The sequence below is a fragment of the Corapipo altera genome, unplaced genomic scaffold, assembly GCF_003945725.1.
Source record: "Corapipo altera isolate COAL_440 unplaced genomic scaffold, ASM394572v1 22, whole genome shotgun sequence".
In the NCBI taxonomy this organism is placed as follows: Eukaryota; Metazoa; Chordata; class Aves; order Passeriformes; family Pipridae; genus Corapipo; species Corapipo altera.
In genome coordinates, this window is record NW_020884886.1 from 3,659,334 (window position 1) to 3,679,050 (window position 19,717).

The 19,717-nt window shown below is 37.6% G+C and overlaps 1 protein-coding gene across 7 annotated transcripts in view; it reads left to right on the forward strand.

Moving 5' to 3' along the window:
• Positions 1 to 19,717, forward strand: part of EVC2 (EvC ciliary complex subunit 2) — a 73,345-nt gene that overhangs the window by 10,985 nt on the left and 42,643 nt on the right. For 3 of the 7 annotated variants that reach the window (XM_027642726.1, XM_027642724.1, XM_027642725.1), the window contains exons 4-9: positions 367 to 432; positions 5,528 to 5,714; positions 7,750 to 7,859; positions 8,612 to 8,674; positions 12,149 to 12,283; positions 13,768 to 13,919. In XM_027642726.1, coding sequence (XP_027498527.1) covers positions 367 to 432; positions 5,528 to 5,714; positions 7,750 to 7,859; positions 8,612 to 8,674; positions 12,149 to 12,283; positions 13,768 to 13,919 — 713 coding nt within the window. The remainder of the gene's footprint in view (positions 1 to 366; positions 433 to 5,527; positions 5,715 to 7,749; positions 7,860 to 8,611; positions 8,675 to 12,148; positions 12,284 to 13,767; positions 13,920 to 19,717) is intronic. The other 4 variants (XM_027642731.1, XM_027642728.1, XM_027642727.1 and 1 more) reach the window with 4 other exon arrangements.

Here is a 19,717-nt window from a genome sequence, read left to right on the forward strand (position 1 = left end):
ACTGTGACAGACACAGCTATGTGATTGCTGCATAAATTCTGATAGACACTTGGTAAATTAAAAGGGTCTGTATAGTCTGATGAAAAGTTTGTGCATAGTGTATTTTGTTAGGGAATTTTTTGACTTTGATAGCCAAAAGATGAATATATCAAATAATATTCTAGTAGTTACTTTTGGGAATAAGTAGTTCCTAAAAATGTGAACTAGGAAAAAAGATAACTGTTGCAATAAAAAACCTCTTAAATTTGAAGGCGATTGGTACCTTTAAATTTTTTAAAAATAATTTCATTGTTTACATAATTTAACTCATGCTGCAGAATTATAGTATTTTCATACACCGTTTAGACTTTTCCCCTCTCTCCATAGCCTGAAGATGTTTCCAATATGTCAGTGTCTTCTGAATTTGGAATAACCCTTCAGAAATGTGGTGCGGTAAGTTTTCTTACATTTATCTTGTTAATTTTGTAAGAAGTCTGTACCCAAATGTTCTTTAAAAAGTGTAAACTGAATTGTGCCCATGCTGAGTATTTGGGAGTGTGTGCATTTTGATGGTTAAGAAGGTCACACCCTCTGTAAGAGGCACAGTTTTGCAATGCTGACTCAAAATAGAAGTCAGTGAAATCTCTCAGGCTTTAAGGGATTTTAGGTTGTGGTCAAAGTAAAAACCTCACTGTCAATTTATAAAAGTGCAAATGGACAAATCCCAATGAACTCTACAATAATCAGCCGCAAGGCTGGGTAGAGATAGAGACAAATTTTACAGGATGAGATAAACCTTCTGAGATACTCTCCTGGCCCAGTCCTGGGTGTCCTACCTGTGTCAAGTGTGGACTTCTTTTGAAGGATGAGGCACTGAGCCCTGTGATGCCCATTGTGTCTTTGAGCATCCACCACACAGCCATGGAAAAGCCATTGTGTCATAGTCTGCATATTCAGTGGGACTCACCTATAGCACAGTATTTAATGAAAAAAAGGTTTCATTTAACTCGTGTAAATGCTTAAGAAGAGCAAAGACCTCCCTTTTATAAGAAACTTTTTAACCTTCCATTTCATTTTTACTTTATGTGGCATAAGTTGAAAGATGTACCTAGACTGTTACTTTTCCTTTCTTTTTTTTTCCCTTTTTTTTTTTACACTGAATGAAGCAAGTCTGAATTTTTGTAATTACAGACAGTTCATCTTATCTATCCCTTGAAGAGAGAAAGTGCCTCCAAGTTTAAGATCAATCTGAATTCAGCCACTGAGATGCTGCATATGAGGGTAGAGGATTCAGTAACCGGTACAGAAGAGGTGACATTATAACCTGCACCAGATCATTTGCATAGAGAAGAATGAATATGCATCACATCTCATGGCACTAATTACCTGTAATGTTGTTATTGAAATGGCAGCATAACATAATTAATGAGGCTGAATAGTGAGCAGTAACACAGAATATTCTGCTTTTCTGGCTGTAGATTCCCAATTTTTACAGCAGAGCCTCTCAGAAAAACAGTTTGAGACAGTTGCATGTTGTTTCTTTCTGCTGTTCACAGCACAGCCTTACACAGGCTCATGAAAAATTACAAAATCCTGCTGTACAAAATCAAAGGTCATCTGTTGTAGATGCTGAGATTAGCAGAAAATATTTTTGCAGTGCTATTAGTTGTAAATTACTGAAAATGATATAATTATATGTGATTGTCTTCCACCTTCAACTGCAGTTCATTTTATTTTCTTAGGCTTACATCTACTTCAATCCTAATTCATCTGAACAGATGCTTTCATGCTAAGAGACAGACTGGCTTATGCTGGTATTTAGCTGTTTTAGATGGAAAAAAGTGACTTTTACACATTTTCCTCCTTCTGCCATGAGTGGCTTCTCAGAGCATGGAGTTGTCATATGTTTAAGTCTTGGAGTCAGGATTTTTCCAATGTCTTATTCCAGAAATACCCTTATTGAAACTGTGATGTTTAAATTTTACCTATGCTTCCAGCACCCACTCTCTTCCTTCTTTTCAGAAGTGTGCTTCTTAAGAGCTTCATGCCATAGTATGACATGAACTTTTCTGTAATGGTACTTCACAATGACAATAATCTTCAGCAGAGCTAAAGTAAATATTTAAATTTAATTTTTTGTCTTTTAATACTTTTACCTATCTCGTTTTGCAATCTCATAAGCATTTGTGCGTTGAAGATTATCAATGACTCTATAATCCTTTCTTTCCCCTTCTTTTCTGTTTCTAGTTCGTTCATCTGACTTATTCCTAACAAAGATCTGTCATTCCTTTCAACTTCCATGGAAATTCCTTTCTCCTTTCTTTCTCCTGTCATGTCCATGCTCTTTCTCTCCACTCTCCCAAGTACCTGAGTGACATTTCTTGCAGTGGGTGATGACACACGTGATGCACATCAGCAGCAGAGAGAAAAGCAGAGAGTAGGTGCTTATGCATTGTGAGTGACTGCCATTGGGTTTGGTCCTCTATATGGTTGATAGCCTAACCATCTGCTCCAAAAGCAGGAAAAAAACATGTTCAGGCAAATTAGAGGAGCAACTTAAAGAAGATAGCCAGTGTTTGCTGATGCCAATAGAAGTGGTGTATGGAGGAGTTCTTCCTAGGAACAGTCAAACCTGAGAGCTTACCTGTTGCTTGAATCTCATCTGCTGCTTTTCAGGGAAAAAAAATATGTAAATTCATTCAACCCCTTTGTAATTTAGCTTAAGTCTGACAGCCAGTCAAAAATAACGAATGAAAACCATGTGTTTAATACTAATCAGAAATGCCACAAATGTGGGGTTTTGGCCACCTGAGGAAGATTGTGGTAGGAGATAGGCAGTATGATTGAGACTCCTCTGAAGGGTGGTTTTGTTTAACCCCTAAATTAAGAATTTTATTAAATGAAAATTGAAGAGAAAATGTAAGATTGGCTGGAGAAAGAAAATGAAGCATGTGTGGGAGTGTGCATCAAACCTCCCGCTGGGGACGAGGGGACTCATGCTGCCACATACCTCCACCTGCCTGTGAATATACACATGCTTTTGTTTCTCTGTCTGTTTTACCATAGGGGTTTGTCTAAATTACTATTCACATCTCCTCTCCACAAATGTAAAGGAATACATTTATGCCTGATTAGAAGCACAGGAAGAGACCTGGAAATCCTTATTTTTTGTCTTCAGCTCACAGAATAGCAAGGGAAAGGTATCAGAAAATGAAGGGAGGAAAAAGTTTTCCTATTTCCCCATTTCTCCAGCTTCCACTTTTGCTGGTGCTTATGTTTGTCTGCAGAAGCCCGTCCATGCTTACTGTGGAGCATAATACAGTATTAAGAACTTGTGCAGTTTGAACCTTGAATCTTTTGAGGTATATTTTTCTGGTTTTGTGGTTGGGTTAGGGTCTCTGCTTTATGTAATTGGATCTTCTTTATGTGTCTTATGAGACTTTTTTTCTTGTTTCATTTTGTTTGTGCTTTTTAAAGCAAATTTCTAGCCTTTGTGATTGCAGATGAAAGGCTGAAATGTTGACTGCATCATACCAGTTCAGAAACTAGGAGAGAGAGAAAATCTGCCCAAAAGATATCACATTTTTAATATTTGATGATTTTAAGTCTCATAAATTTTGGGGTATAATTCATGATATATATATACATATGACATTGGTAATAGTTTCCTCACAAATATAAATAAGCTTATTTTTATACATGCATGAATATATACATTTTTATACATTGTTTGCAGCATCTAGTACAATAAATAGTTGGGAATTTTGCCACTTAAATAGCAAAATGCAACCTAAGCAATAATAATTTCATTAAACTGTTTCTTCTCATTGATTCATAAATCATTCTAAAACTGTAATCTGGTTCCGTGCTGAATTAGTATGAAATGCAGAGATAAGGGATGCACAGTGAAACTACATACATCAAACCCTGTGGCTACCATGAACACTGGTGTGATTTCTGAACTCTATCACAATTCATATTTTGAGAACTCATTTCTGTGGGGACTGCTTTATTATTTTATATTTGCTGGTGTCGTTATACAGTGTAGGTATTTCCTAAAAAGGAATATCTAAAATGAGAAAGGTTTGGCCTGAATCATAATTTCATCAGTTAAAGAAGTATTAATTTAGTGTTATTATTAGAAACCTCATAAATCATCATGGCTATACTATAGGTTGCCATATTATGATAGGCCTCATAAAGATTTAGACAATTCTGGTTTAATATGAGTTATGGGGTATCATGGTTTAACCTCAGGTGGAGATGAAAATACCACACAGTTACTCACTCACTGACCCACCAGCAGAATTGAGGAGAGAATTGGAAGAGTAAGAGCTGGAAAACTCATGGGTTGAGATAAAGACAGTTTAGTAGGGAAAGCAAAAGCCACGCACACAAGTAAAGCAAAACAAAGAATTAATTCACTGCTTCCCATGGGCAGGCAGGTGTTCAGTCATCCCCAGGAGAGCAGGGCCCCATCACACATAACAGTGACTTGGGAAGACAAACACCATCACTCCAAACATCCCTCATTGTTCCTTCTTCCCCCACTTCATCTACTGAGCATGATGTTGTGTGGTCTGGAATATCCCTTTGGTCAGCTGGGGTCAGCTGTCCTGGCTGTGTCCCTTCCCAGCTTCCCATGCACCCCCAACTTCCTTGCCAGTGTGGCAGTGTGGAATGCAGAAAAGGCCTTAGCTCTTTGTAAGCCCTGCTCAGCAATAATGAAGACATCGCTATATTATCAACCCTGCGTTCAGCACAAGTCCAAAATGTAGCCCTGTACCAGCCACTGTGAAGAAAATTAACTGTACCTCAGCTAAAACCAGCACAGAGAAGGTGGCAATTTAGAAGGTGAGAGGTCAGTAAGCAACTCTGTGCTCAAAGTAATTTCATTCAGAGGGAATAATTGCTCAGTAAGACTTAAGGGCGTAATGGAATAAATAAATAAAATGACATGACTGCATGTTGCTAGAGATTGGTGATCAGCCTATGACCTTCACTACTGGCTGAAAGCAGAGCCATAAGCTCCCAAGTCCTCTGGTGGCTCCATCTGCCCTCACATGGGAAGGGCGAGTCAAGACAGGGCGTCTTTCAGAGAGTGTGGTTGCTGTGAAAAAAGGGAAATAGAGACCAACACTTCAGGGAGAGAACAAATTTGCAGTGAGGGCAGCTTGGAAAAGAAATATCCTCATGGTACAAAAGTTCAAAGTTAAGAATTTTTCAGACTGTAGTTATAAAGATATGATCCAGTTTTGTCGTATGAGGTATCATGGGGATACTTAGAATCTTGATTACCCTTCTGGTTCTGCATGAGCTGGGTTTCCAGCTTCTGGCTTTCTGCCACTTTGTCTCCAAGCAACAGCTTGACATACCAAAGATTAAAATCTCTGTGGGAGTTTGAGATCAAACTGAGTGTAGTTTCATTTGCAGGTCACTCAGAATGCCTTTAGAAAATAAGTTTCCACGTATAATGAAGTTTTATTTGTAATCAAGACTACAAATTTTGCTGTTTTGCACCATTAATACTAATATTTCCTGTTTTCAGGTGGATGTTGAGCATGACCCTCAAACTGCATACATTACACTTGTGATTAATAACACCAACACGTTGCTCTCAACAAACATTACAGATCTTATCCTCCTGGACAACATCACTGGTCTACACATTCAAAAAACCAGTGGGAATAAGACCACAGATGGCGTACAGATTTATAGGAAAAGATTCTTGCAAGGTAAGGAAATCTGCAGGGAAGTATCCCTGACTAAACATGTGGAAGAGCATCTGTTCAAATCACAATATTTATTTATTTGTGGTGGTTTAAATTCTTTGATTATCAGTTAATAGAGGTGAAAAACTGGGAAAGGTTTTGAGCTGCAGTTTCCAATTGTATTAACTTTCAATTTGACTCCCACCTTTGAACTGCTTCCAATCTAACAGGCACAGAAGTGGGCCCCTGTACCTGTAAAAGTTGCTGCCATCAAAATGAAAGAGTTTTTTATGACTGTATATGTTCATTTTGGGTATTTTTAAAAGCTTCTACACAAGCCATTTTAATCATATATTGAGTCTTCTTTAGCCAAGTGTGGCAGGTCGGCTTGCTGAGCTATTGAGGTGCATTGGAATTGCAAAGGGCCATAGAAGCAGGGAAGATGATTCATTAGAAATAAGGCAGCTCTTCTCATTATCTTTTCTTTCCAAACCGAGCAAGTAATACAGAGATAAACTTGTTCCAGTCTTGATGTCAGTCTGCTCCTGTGGTAGCAGTCGAATCAGTGCACATGCATAAAATTTTACGTTTCTTGATTTCTTCATCTCCTTCTTCTTAAGCACAAGAACATCAAAAATTAGCAGCTTGCTTTTGATGGTAATGATATTTCTCTTGGAGCTTCAGAAGAGTTCGCTGGCACCTGTTTATGATTGAAGAATCTATGGTTATGATAGTTTTATGGCAAAAGATTTCCAAATAGATAAGGGAAATGAGAAGACTTGGGGCTGCTGTCTGATTGCAAATGGATAGCCAGGCTCCATTTTCAATAACAACAGTGTGAGTAGTGGTACTGATTACAGGGCTGGTCGTTTTGAAAATGTCACAAAATTGCTGGCTCTCAACAGAGATTCCCAAGAAACAATGGCCCCTGAGAAAGAATAAAAAAATGGCTTGCAGAGATGATCTAGTAAGCTAAGTTAGAGCCATTATTTAATTTATTTATAATTACTGAATCTGGAACTGAAGCTAGCTTTTCCAGCCCATATACATTGTACAAATCAGCATCAAAAATAGTGCAGTGGAAGAAACTCCAGCAGAACGGATTTCTGCATAGTTTGGTTTGGTCATTACTGTGTTAATTCTGAAGTCAGCCCGTACCTTGTCACTAGGGCTGGATAGAAGGGCTATGCCTACACTGGCCTATGTATTGTTGTGCTGAATGTTAGCCATAATAATTTTTCAGTACTCCAGTGCACCATGCATCAAAATTCAGCTGAAATCTCTCTGATTTCTTTTTGGTTTCAACAGGAGGAGAACCATCCAGTTAATGGTTATAATGTAGGCTCTCTGTTTTATTACAAAAAATATTTGTAAATACATCATGTTGAGTTTTAGTATCAAAAAATGATGCTTTTCAGCAGATTGCGGCATCATTTAATGCAATTTCCAGATCCTGGGCCAAATTTGCTTGAGTTCTTTGAGGCAGTAGTTACTAAGGATGTTGCTGGGCTCAGCTGGCCAGGAACTGGGTGTGGGACATCTGGGTGTGGGACATCTGCTGTGTCAGAAGGGAAAAGCTCCAGTGCTGTCCCAAACCTTCCCCAGGGATCTTAGAGAAATTTTCCTCGGACAGCAAATCTATCCATATGCCTCCTCTCTGGACTATACTGTGGGCTCTGGCTGCCTCCTCTGCTGAATTCCCTTGAAGTCAGTGTTCCAAGTTTATTGCAGCTTGGTTCCTAGGAGAGCACTTTTGCTGGCAAGGAAGCACAGTCTAAAAAGCTCCTCAAATGTTTTATTTATATTGAACTTTCTTTTCAGATTTGGCAAGCATCTCTAACTGCAGCTGAGCTCAGCTGGGTACTCAGCTCTTCTGAGATTGACCCCATCTTCTTGCGTGAAAGAAGACATGCAACTGTAGTGGGTTGTTTTCAAACCAGTTAGCTCCTCTTCTGTGTAAGAAAATGCAGACACAATTACTTAGAGGCCACTACTGCACTGGCAGATGTACCTCACCTGCTTAATCTGTACGATTGGCTTTTTTTCTCTGGTTTAACAGGTGGAGAACACTTTGTAATCAACTACTCTGCACTTCTTGATGCAAAAGAAATGTGGGACGGCAGGATCTTAACACTGCCTGCAAAGCTAACTTTCAGCAGTTCATCACAGGTATTCCCTTCCAAATTTTATTTTGCTCTTCACACTTTTCGTGTAAAAAAAGGTGGTTCTTGTCTGCCTAATGAAATGAAGTTCTTAGGAGAAGTTCTGATTGTTTACCATGAATTTATAAATATTTTGTGATATTTATAAATATAAAAATTTATAAACATTGTGTCTGTGTCACAACTTAGGAGGTCATAGACCTTCTTAAGTAAATTTGGTTTGTCTGTTGTCCTGTAGCTTTTTTTCTACTTTTTATATTTCTTTCCGGTTTATCTATGTATCCTGGAAATAGATGTCCTCCACATACTTATGTATCTATTCCTGTAGTCTATGAGAGACTGAAAGTTTTGGAGGAAAAAAGTCTCCAATGTGCATGAGAGTGGTACTAGAGGAGCAGAAAGGAAGACTTCACACAGGGAACATAAGAGTAAAAACATATGCACTGACTATGGCTCCTGTTCTGGGCATTTTCAATCAACCCAGATTTAATAGGCACAGAAAAATGTAATACTGTGCACATTGGGATATGCATCTGTGTGATGAGAATGGGAGTATATCCCACAGAGCAGCTGCTTCCATGTCTGTTAATGTTACCCCTAAGTACACTGCATTTTCCTACCAGATTTATCTTAGCTTTATGCTTAATGAGAAGTATAGCTTATCTTCTGAGGAGAAGCTTTTCTAGAGACTCCAGGCTGTTTGCCAGTGGATTCTGCTCTTCTTTTTCTTAATACAGGTAATTTTTTTATATCTCTCAGAATAAAACACATCTGGTATCGTTGACAGCATCGTTCACCATAACTGAAGAGAAAAAGACCAAGGTAAATGCTGTGATGTAGTATTATGTTGACTCTCCTGCTTATATTTCTGGACAATCTAAACTAAATCCTAGGAGCTAAGGAGGGAGTGATGTACTTATGTCTCATCATTCAGCTATTGGCTATTAATCATACACAAGTTTGGTCTTCTCAGATTTTTAAGAGGAAGAAAACAGGACTCAATATAAGGGGTCTTTTTTTGTCTTAAAACAGCAATATTTAATACAGAAAATCTAAAAATGCCATTATAGTCCTTGCCATGTTTTTTCATTTGAAGAATTTTACAGGCACAGAAAACTACAGTGAGGAATATGCTCACCTGCTGCTGTGCACAGCCACCATGAGAAAGCTTTTTATCTTTACAAAAGGGTGAGGTTGTCCTCCACCTCTTGAGAAGAGGTTTCTGTATGATGCTGACGCACAAGCCTGAGAAATAAAACTGCAGTAAGAGTGGCAAACTTAATGTTTGCCTTTCATTTTTTTGGAATAAGTAGTGTATTTGGAGATTGTGCACAGGGGCTTCTTGTTCCAATATTCTCTTCTGCTGGGGATCTCTGCCTTCTCAGCTTCTATTATTGTAATAGATGTATTTCCAGACTTGGCTTTCTCATAACTGAAGATCAAATACCTATTCAGTTAAAATGAAAGCCATAATTAAATTTGATATAAAGTAAAATTATACATAAGCTAGAGAATTCATTCTTGGATAAAGATCTAGCAATATTTAAAAGGATTGGACATTTTTATAGCTAAGAATTACCCATTGAATTGCCATAAATGTATCTTTTGGAAACTCTTATTCTTAAAGGTGTAAGCCATGCAGTAGCTGACTGGCTTATAAAAATACCTTCATGAATGGTTTTCTGTAAAGTTCAGTGTGAATTGATCTGCAGCAGTTGGTGATGTCTAAGCTGGGACTGTAAGGTACATTGGTCTCAGCCCACCGTGGAAATTCCTGCAATCTGTTCCGATACGTAAAACCTCTTTAGTGTGTTTGGCTTTTTTCCCAACTTGAGCTTGATAGTTAGACCTCTAAAAGTTCCTAGGGACTATTCCATCAGTGGGTAAAGTTTGCTCAGCTGCATTTGAATTTAGTAAATGAACAGATTTTGTAATTAAAATGTGTGGTAAAGGTGTATGGAAAACACTGTAAATTTTTGAAAAATAAAGCTCAGAAATCATGGAACGTACCATGTTTCACATGCGTAGTATTTGGCTTTGGGCTGTGGCCAAGCATAAGGTGTTTCAGAATGAAATCAGTTTGTGCAAGGAAATTAGGATTAACTGAAAAAGGTGTGACATATTGTATTTCATTCAGCTCTTCAGCTGTCAAAAATGCTCTCCATCTCAGATTTATTTATTAAAAATCACTATTTAGGCCTGTTCATGGCTATGTTGAAGCCAACACACATATGTGACTAAGTGGATACAAATTGTTGACTTTGGGGATGGAAAATAGAAGAATTAATTACGTCGTCAAGGGAGTGCCACGTTAGGTTAGTCCCATCAGCTTTCACGTGGTTTGCTTGCAAACTTGGCTACTCTGTTGTTCTTTAAAGTTTTACAAACCCTGTGGATTTCTCTTCTGTGCTGCTGGAAGAAAGTAATTGGTTGCCTGTGACAAGGTAATTTTGTGGGTTATGAAAAAAATATGGGTGTTGCTCGTCTGAGTGTCTGTGCCAGATGTCTTCCTCTAGTGCTTCAGGGGCTGTGAGTACTGAGTGCCTCTGCCCTTGGCTGGGTGGGTTTGATGCTGAATGGGAAGCTGTAGAAAAAAGGGCAAAGAGAAGTTCTCCCATCTGAGCATGTTGCATAGGATAGATGAGAATTACTTTGATCTGATTTTTGTGAGGCTTGCTTCCCTCAGAATCATGCAAAGCAGCGAGAGCACAGCAGTTTTTGAAAGAAACTTGGGCCTGTAATGCCTTTTCCCACTATTAGGATAGCTTTAGAAGTTAGATTAGGGAATAGCTTTTGAGGCTTACTGGTGTGTCAGTGGTCTGAAGGTTGACCTGCGGGGCCAACACTGGTCCTGCCTTGAGCAGGGACTCTGGCACCTGCCCTGCATCTTTCTCTGAGGTGCTTACAGATGGCATTAAGCACCAGCTGTGTTCTCCTGGGCTTTGCAGCCCCCACAATGACATGGACTATCCTTCCAGAACCCATGTTCTTTAAGTATAAAAAACCAAACCATATAAAGAAACTTAAACATACTTCTGTCAGTTAGAGCAATTTTTGATTCTGAGTGTACAATACTGTGAAGTAAACTGTGAATCTTCTTGGAGCTGTGAAATAGTAGGCTGTATTAATGTTTAGTGATCTTGATACTGACATCATTGCCTAATTGAACTAAAAACATGTTGAAATCAATGAGTGCAGAGCAGCTGTACCAGCTTTGAGAAGCTGAACCTGTGAAACAAAGTCTGACATGAAGCAGTTCCTGTCAGTTAGAGATAAGACAGATTATCAGTGTACAAGAACATCAGAGAAAGAAAAAATAGGCAGTAAAGGATAAAATTTGCTATTAAATTGGAATAAACCTTTCTTAAATTGTGGACCATATTTGATTATTGCTTTCTATGCAGAATTACCATTGACTCCATGGAATACTGTCAGATTTCTGCTCCAAGAGATGACCCACCCATCTTTCAAGCGACTTGTAAATTATTTACAGTTCCTAGCCCCAGCAGAGTAATTAGGCTTTGGTGAAACATTATACTAAATGTTTTTCATCCAGAGATCTCATAGAACTAAACAAACACTAAATTAACTTTTGCTACATGGAGCATGAAGTAAAAATTAATTTTTAATACAATTCAATTTAAAGATTAAGTTAAGAGCTAAAGTAAAGGCCTACACAGTTGTTATCTGACTCACTGTTCCAGTGCTCCTGCTACTCTTTTCTGACTCAGCCTAATGCAGAAACTGCAAGGGTGCATATAGATTGGGTGGGTTTGTGAACTGCCAGTTACATGTTTATCTTGAACTCATATTGGTACTTTTTCCCGGTGGTCAGTTTTATTGAATCAAGAAATGGCCATTAATTAAAGGTAACCAGCATCTGACTGACTTTCAGAGCCTCTGAGCAACATCAAATGACATTAATTTCAAAAAGACTTAGAAGAGTTTGGTGACTTTGGAAACAAGCTATTAAGTATTGGACACCCGGAAGTCACAGCACATAAAATTTGATCTGTGGGAGTTTTGTTGCTTAGAGTTACACAGGAATTTGGAATGTTAACAAACCATGCTGACTTTGAAACCTATGGAAAATACATTTTTGTTTGAAAATATTCTTTCAAATGTCATCATTAGATAACATAATGCTGAGAAACCCTGAAGTTGTGTGAAGCCATTTAAAAATAATTTACTATGTTTCTTACAGTTATAATCTTGGAATTAGTTATGATCTGATCTTTATATGTATTTAAAAGGTACTTTTAATGTAGTTTTTATGATATGGTCTTTTAATTTCAGATTATGTACAGCCATGCCATCACTGCTTCAGGGTTCTTCATCGCTTTTTTCATTTCCCTTGTATTGACATGTGCTGTTTTTCTCATCATTTACCGAACCCAAATATTAAAATGGAGTTTCTGTAGTAAAAACCAGGTGAGTCATACTGTCTATGAGGGTTTATTTAATTTTTTTCATCAATCATATCTGATGATATAACTTGCTAGCTAAAATAGATTGTCTGAAGAGTTTTTTAAGATAAATAAAAAGCCACCAAGTGGTGGATTTGCTTCACAGGTGATGTAGTCTCTACAACCTGTATTCTTTAGCACAATCAGATTTAGAGGTGAGTATAAGAATGATAACCTGATCAAAAAAACTGCTGTCAGTACTTGGGTGTTAGTTCTAGATTGCAGGGAGATTACCCTTTGGCTATTAACTTCCTTTCATTTCCTTTCCCTCTCTCCATCCCTCAAAATTAGAGGCACAATGTGTTTGGGTTCTAAACAGTTGCCAAGGGGTAAACAACTTGCCTTGAGCATAGCAGAATTGGGTACAAATTTTTTTCTATTTTTATCAGGAATAGAGATTTGAATTTTGGTTTCTTAGTTCATTGGATGTGCTTTAAACTCTTGAGTGATTAAGCAAAACAGACAGGTTTGGAGATGGAGCATTTTCAGTGTTCTTTATCCAAGCTCTGCCAGTTTGGAGAAAGTTATTTCAGTACATACTGGAACAGAGAGCGAAAATACAGAATCTGATAAATATTAATCAAGTTGGCCCAAATCCAGCCCTTGCTTCTATTAATTATTTTTGTATTTATGTAAAGTAGAGCAACTTCAATGGGAGGGAGCTAGAGACCTCAGTCAGAATATTACCATGATGGGAGCAGTCCTCTAAGACAGGTGTGCTGAGAGGTTTGAACCCCTCATCTGCCCAGACAGTGATGGATCTTTCATCCCTCTGGACTGACCAGAGTAGCTCACAAATCACTTGAAGCCTTATTTTCTGTGGTTGAAAGTTACACCGTCAATGTTTTATTTATGATATGTCTGAAAAGTTAATCTCTTAAAATGAAAAGGATGTGACTTCCTTCATTTTACAGAAGAAACTGTGATAATGAAGTAGTAAAAAAGGTCCGGCTTGGTCCTAGCAGCAGATATTTATAGTGGGGTTTTTGTATAGTAATTTGATTAACCCTCAGTCTGAAGGGCATCTCTGCGATCTGAGTCACTTCCATTATGCACAGGATTAGTTTTTCATGCTGTTCACTCATAACACTGTAATCTTACCATATATAATTTGTGTATCACAGCAATTTTTAAAAAAATTAACCTAGGAAGTTCATAGTGGAAGGTAACTTCCTAGACAACTTTCATTAGTGTTCTGTGTTCTCCATTCGTTTCTTCACTTGTATTCCAGATCAGTTATATACTAAAAAAGATCAGCCGGAAACAAAAGTCGTATATTTGATTTCAGATACATATCTGAGTTGCACAACCTCTTTACACCCTCTCCAGCTCTTCAGTTTGATGATAAGTAGTAACCCTCTCACCCACAGATAAACTGCAACAAAATTAGACCAATTACTCATTATAATTTTTTTTCCTACTTTCTCTTTTTTTTTCTTGTTTTTTTAGGAGATACAGCATGAACTCAGCCAAAATCACAAACTGGAGCATTCTCAGTTTAATTCAGGTGATCTCTTCAGTGAAGATATAATTATGAATGACCAAATCATCGATATTCTGTACTTTGAAGAACCTGGCAATATGCTTCAAGCTTTAGAAGAGTAAGAATTCACTGCTGTTGCATCATATTTATTACATTTATCATCAGTCAAATCTTTGATTTGATTATCTGCTCTTTATTGTTTTTTTATAGTGACTGTTTACGCATATTGCTGCAGTACCTTAGGCTTTTGAACTGTTTTAAACAACCATCTGTGGGAACTGAAAATTATTATATTCATATTGCTTAACCTGTAGAAGTCACAACTCCATCTAGGCCTTAGACATGCAGGACTTCCAATCCAAATGAACATCTAGTTTTGTCTCTGTGGTTCACTAAGTAAAGGGAAACCTTTCTGTGTACAAAGAAATGTTGAAAGGTTGTGTTCTACTCTTGCTGAGCACATTCTGCTTTCAGACGGATGGCTTTTGTCCTAGAAAGGAGAGCCCGTGCTGGGTGCCTGCATTATTTTGGAAGTACCTGGAGTCTAAGATGTGACAGTTTGTAGTGCTGCCAGAAAGATACCACGTACCTGTAATCAGTGGGACCGCTTGGCAGAGCAGAGAAACTCTCTTGATATTGTTGAAAGGCCAGTCAGGGCTGTTTGACTTTAGCTGCTGTTAAAGATCATCTGTTCTTCAGCTGAATTTGATAAAAAGGTCTAATGTGAGGACAAGTGGATGTTGTTTATTCAGTATTACCATTAGCTCCCGGTAAGTGTATGAAAGGCAGTATTATGCAACTATAAAATCTATAGAAGCTGAAAAGTTACAGGACTATGGATGTAATTTTTTTTCTTAAAGGGTAACTAACAGCATTATTATTTCCTGTCTTTTCTTGATAATTGGGTACTCTGGGATAATTGGGTAAATTGCACATTGGTCCTTGCTTTTATAACTGTATAGCAACTCAGGCTTTGAGAAGACTTATCCTGAAAATCATTATGTGAATATTAAGAAGAATAGGATCAAATACTTTTTCAAATCGCTTTAGTATTAATTTATTTCAGAGATAGTTAGGATCTATCTAGGTTGAAAAAAAAAAAGCTGGACTATATTCAGATACATTATGGATTAGAAATATTCTCATAAACCTTTGGATAGGTTTATTTTTATAACAGAATTATTTCTATACCTATAAAACAGGATTCATATCTTAGGTATGTCCAGGGGCTGAAGTTTTTTAATATTCTTATGAAGCTTGTGCGTATGTATCTTTCTTCCTTTTCTTTCCTCACAGTTTCTGTTTTCTTTACCCCTGAGTATGTAGAACATTGCAGTGCATAAAGTAGTTACCCATTAGCAAACACTCGCTAACCTTCTTCACCTTCTGAGCTATCTTCTCCTTCCAGGATGAGGATAGTAGATAGACCACAGAGGTATTCAGAGTTACAATGATTCCTGCTGTGAAAGATGATTGAAATGGTGATAGACATTGTTGTGAATGGCTCAGATCAGCCTCTACCGATCAGTAGTGGCTGCTTTCTAATTCTATTTAGATTATCTCGTTTCAGGTAGTTTTAAACTGGACCTTCTGTTTCACTCACTGTTACACAGATGCACTTACTGCATTTTTATCTATTCTTTCTCCCTTTTTATTGGCACTCATTGAATATGTGTGTTTAGTTACTCCAAACCCATTCTGCTCCTCTCATACTGGTGGTGCAGTTTATCTGACTGAGAGAGGACCTCTGTAATGTGAATGCCTACACCAGGTTGCCCTGAGTTCCCTGTTTTACTCAGGAGTGTAAAAGAGCACTTGTAGGGTTTGATTATTCTCACCCCTAAGCAGACTTCCAGAAATTAGTTGTATGGCTGTTGCATCCACTGACCCAAATGCCTGGAGCCTGGGCTGATTAGCTCAGCTATAGGGGTCTGGAGGTGGGTGAGACGAATCCCAGTCCTGCAGGCTGGTTGGCCAAAAAGGCTGGAGCAGTACTTTAGTGCCTATGTTAGAGACATGCAAATATTTTTTTGCTTTCTTCAGTAGCTTATAATACACTCCCTTGTTTTATCTCTCATTAACACTTTGATATTTAGCTTTGGATGTTTCCTCATCTAATAGTGCTGGTTCCTTATTTGTTCTGCAAGTTGGGGCAAAGCAGTCCATTAATTTCTGATCTGTATTACTTAAAAATTTCATTTTAGTGTTGTACTTCTAAACTGTCGTACGTTATCTAAGTTTTTAGCTGATTCCAAAGACAAATGTAAAATATTGTACTGTTGCCTTAGGAGCTCCTATGAGAGTGATGTAGGCTAAAACCAGAATGAAGTAATTCTTCTTATTACTGAATTGCCTGCTTTAAGGATAGTAATTTTTAAAACATAATGGGAAAAAGAAAAATGGTGCATTTTTAAGTTATCGATGGATAATTGCAGTGAATTTGAATGAATTCTGTGCTTGAGTGAAATGCTGTCATTTTACTAATTGTGGTCACAATCAGTTTATCAACAATGTTGCATTTTGTTTAATTACATTAGTGACATCCAATAAAATATTTGGGTTTTCAGTAAGGAACAAGGAAAGAGGTTTGTTTTGTCTCATAGGAATGGCAGTATACTGAGAATAAAAACTCAACCTGTATTTTGAGCATATTTTTTTAAAGTCATATATATGGCAATATTTTAGCATCATAATACTTTTTTTTAATTATTATTTTGGGAAGCAAGAGTATAGGGGCTTTTATTAGGGAGATTTTGATTAGGTATTTTCAGCCAACCAACATCATCTTGCTTGTATGGTAGCTTGGTAATTCCTTCTGCACGTTTTGGTGCAGGTATGTTTCATTTTTTTCTACATAACACACATATAAGCTTGCTGACATAATTGATATGTTCTTTTGAAATTGCACTGTCATTGTAAACATGGTTGGAATCATACTGGTACAAACGAGATAAAAACTCAGAAAAGTAAGAGCCACAGGATGTTTTTGTGTTCTTTGCAACACAAAACTGTGTTATCTTTTAAGAAGTGACAGTGCCAAATCATTTAGCAGATACTCAGGAGCATGTGTTCAATATTTATGGACAGGGACAGCTTTGGAGTGTAGACAGTTTGTGGTGTCAGGAGGATTGGCTAGAGAACAAAACATACTTTTCGTGTTTCATAAGGAAGCTTCTTGGTTACTGATTTTGTGAGTTTTGTCTTAATAAGGCATGTTCTGGATGAACATTATGCAGCAAAATAACTTGGCTTTTATTCTCAGTAGGTTCCTTGCTGTGTATATTACTGAATATCGACCCATGGGCAATGAATGCTAATGAGGGGAAGCTATATGACTTGAATATTTGACGTGCACACTAGAAGATCATGTTCCAAAATGCTGTGTGTCTCTTTTTCTGTATGTCTAGAACAGAATATGAAGAGAGCTGAGCAACTGGGGTTTGTGTCCGATGTGATGAGGTTTGACCATGTTCATAGTCTCACAAGATATAGATATGTTAAAGGCAACTTAATTTTTTTAAATGACTTTCCACTGCTACGACTTTTCTGTTTAATCTTCATTTTGTACAGCTATGCTTCCTTTGGTTTGTCAGAGCTCTAGCTGAACTTGAACCTCTCTTTGCTGATATACAATATGTACTGCCAATTATACTGGGAAATGAGTAAGTAATATGTGTACATTGCAGCTGATTTTTTCTTGTGGTAGAGGACATTGAGGCCAGCATATGAGAGAACAGGACCGTATTGTCTCCAGGGAGCCTTGACAGAAAAATAAAAACAATTTACTACTGTATTAGAAGTTCACTTTTACTTTCAAAATGTAAATTTCTTGCTGTACATACCAATTTGATTTTCTATGGAGCAAATTTGATTTTTTTTAACCCTGGATTCAAATGGAAAGTAAGAATCATAGAATGTTAAGAAGTTGGAAGGGACCTTAAAGATCATCTAGTCCCAGTCTCCTGCCATAGGCAGGGTCACCTCTCACTAGACCAGGTTGCTCAAGGCCTTATCCAACCTGAAGTTGAACCCTGTCAGGGTTGGGGTATAAATGATCATATTCTCAAAGCAGCTAGACTTGAATATTCCTACACAGGAAATGGTGAGAAATCATTACACTCACTATTAGTAAAAAAAAATTGAGGTGCTAAATTTCTGTTTTTTGTAACTTTGAAAAAGTGTAATTAAAATTTTTGGAATTTTAGAAGGGAGAGTATATTTAGTAATCTGTTTTTGTGAAATGTGTACAATGCAGGAATACAGCTATACATAATAATCACATTGATATAACAATAAGATACAGTGAATGCACATGGTATAAACTCCAAATCCTGCATTTGTACTTCTGTGTTATGAATGCTGTTATAAACTTGACAAGTGTGTAAACTATACTTTTTTTCCATCGGAGAAGCTCAAATGCTTAATATGTGATAAGAGCCTATAGGACAGGGGAACTGAAGAAAGCAAGTAATTTGAAATTAATGAATACATATCTTTTTTCATCCTAAAAAGTAATTTTTTGTGGATGTTGGCTAACTCTGAAGTGTTCAGAATTACATGGGTCATTTCTGCTGTCCACCCGAAACAATTAGTTTTATCCAGAAGAGAATCTCCTTTTGAGAATTGTGCTGTGAGTGATGCTTTATTCCATATCATTTTGAAAGAGTACTCACCCTGTCTAAGTAGATCAGAAGAATCTGAGTAGATCACAGCAAAGTTGGAAGCTCCTCAGGCATTAATGCATATAGCCACATTTATTTATGCTTTTGTTAGTATCCAGGCTGAAGTCGGTGCTTTTGACATCAGTGGTAAAATGCATGATGACTTCACTGGAAGCAGGACTGGAGTGTTTCTTACACTCTCTTGGCATAGTCGTTTTTCAGTGGATGCCACTAAGCTGGGGGCACTTGTCTGTCTGTCTGTCCGTCCTTCCCTGTTTGCATTCCTCTCTCCATCAGGAGTTGGTGCAGCTGCTGCACCTTGGGGCTCTGAGTCACTGCTGCAGTGGGAACAGTAGAGACAAACCATTCACAAATGGCCCTAAATTACATGCTTTTTGGGAGCATGTGTGTTATGAAGCAATACTTCTGCAGAAACTGCTACCTTGAAGCTCGAGTCTCCTCTGGATACTGTTGTAATACATATGCTACTAATTGGCAGATGAGAGATGAACTTTCCTAAAATGACAGGTTTTTGTTTTGCTGACAAAATATTTCTCTCCCTTTTAGACTTCAGAAAGTCGTGTCACAGTAGTTTCTTATCTTTGTGAAGTCAGAATTAGTTTTAAAAATGTGTTTGAAAGCCATTAGTTATTTTTAGGACTGTTAAATTAGGCAGCTATTAATTCTCCTGTTTAAAAATTCCCTCTGTGGGCCTGTAATTTGAATAATAAGACTTAAAGACACAATTACTTGGTCGTTAATGAGAGGTTTCCTTTTTTTGTAGTGTTGTGTTTTGGGGTTTTTATAAATTAACTATATTTGCTTTCCTGACCCTAGCTGCTTTCCTGTATTCTTTTGTTAGGTCTATGAAGGACATCTGTTGCACGGGCACTCTCTCTGCTTCTCTGTGTTTGGTAACTGGGATTCTCCCCTTCCGGGTCTTCTCTGACAGATCTGTATATCCTCTTCCTCTTCACGTGAGTGAAAAATCTTTACACTTGCTGTTTGTAGTTTCATTTTCTATGTGTCTGTTCACCTTCCCTCACCCCACCTTTCCTCCCTTTTGCACCATCTACCTTCTATACTGTTCTCATCCTTTTTCTGCATGCTTTGTCCAACAGGAGCTTTGGTCTTTTTCATCAATAGGTTGCCATCAGTTACGAGTGCTTCATTAGCTTTCATGTTTCTATGATGCTGAATATGCTCAGGAAGTGAGGTGAGACCTTTTAAACATCAGTTGCTTTAACATGCACAG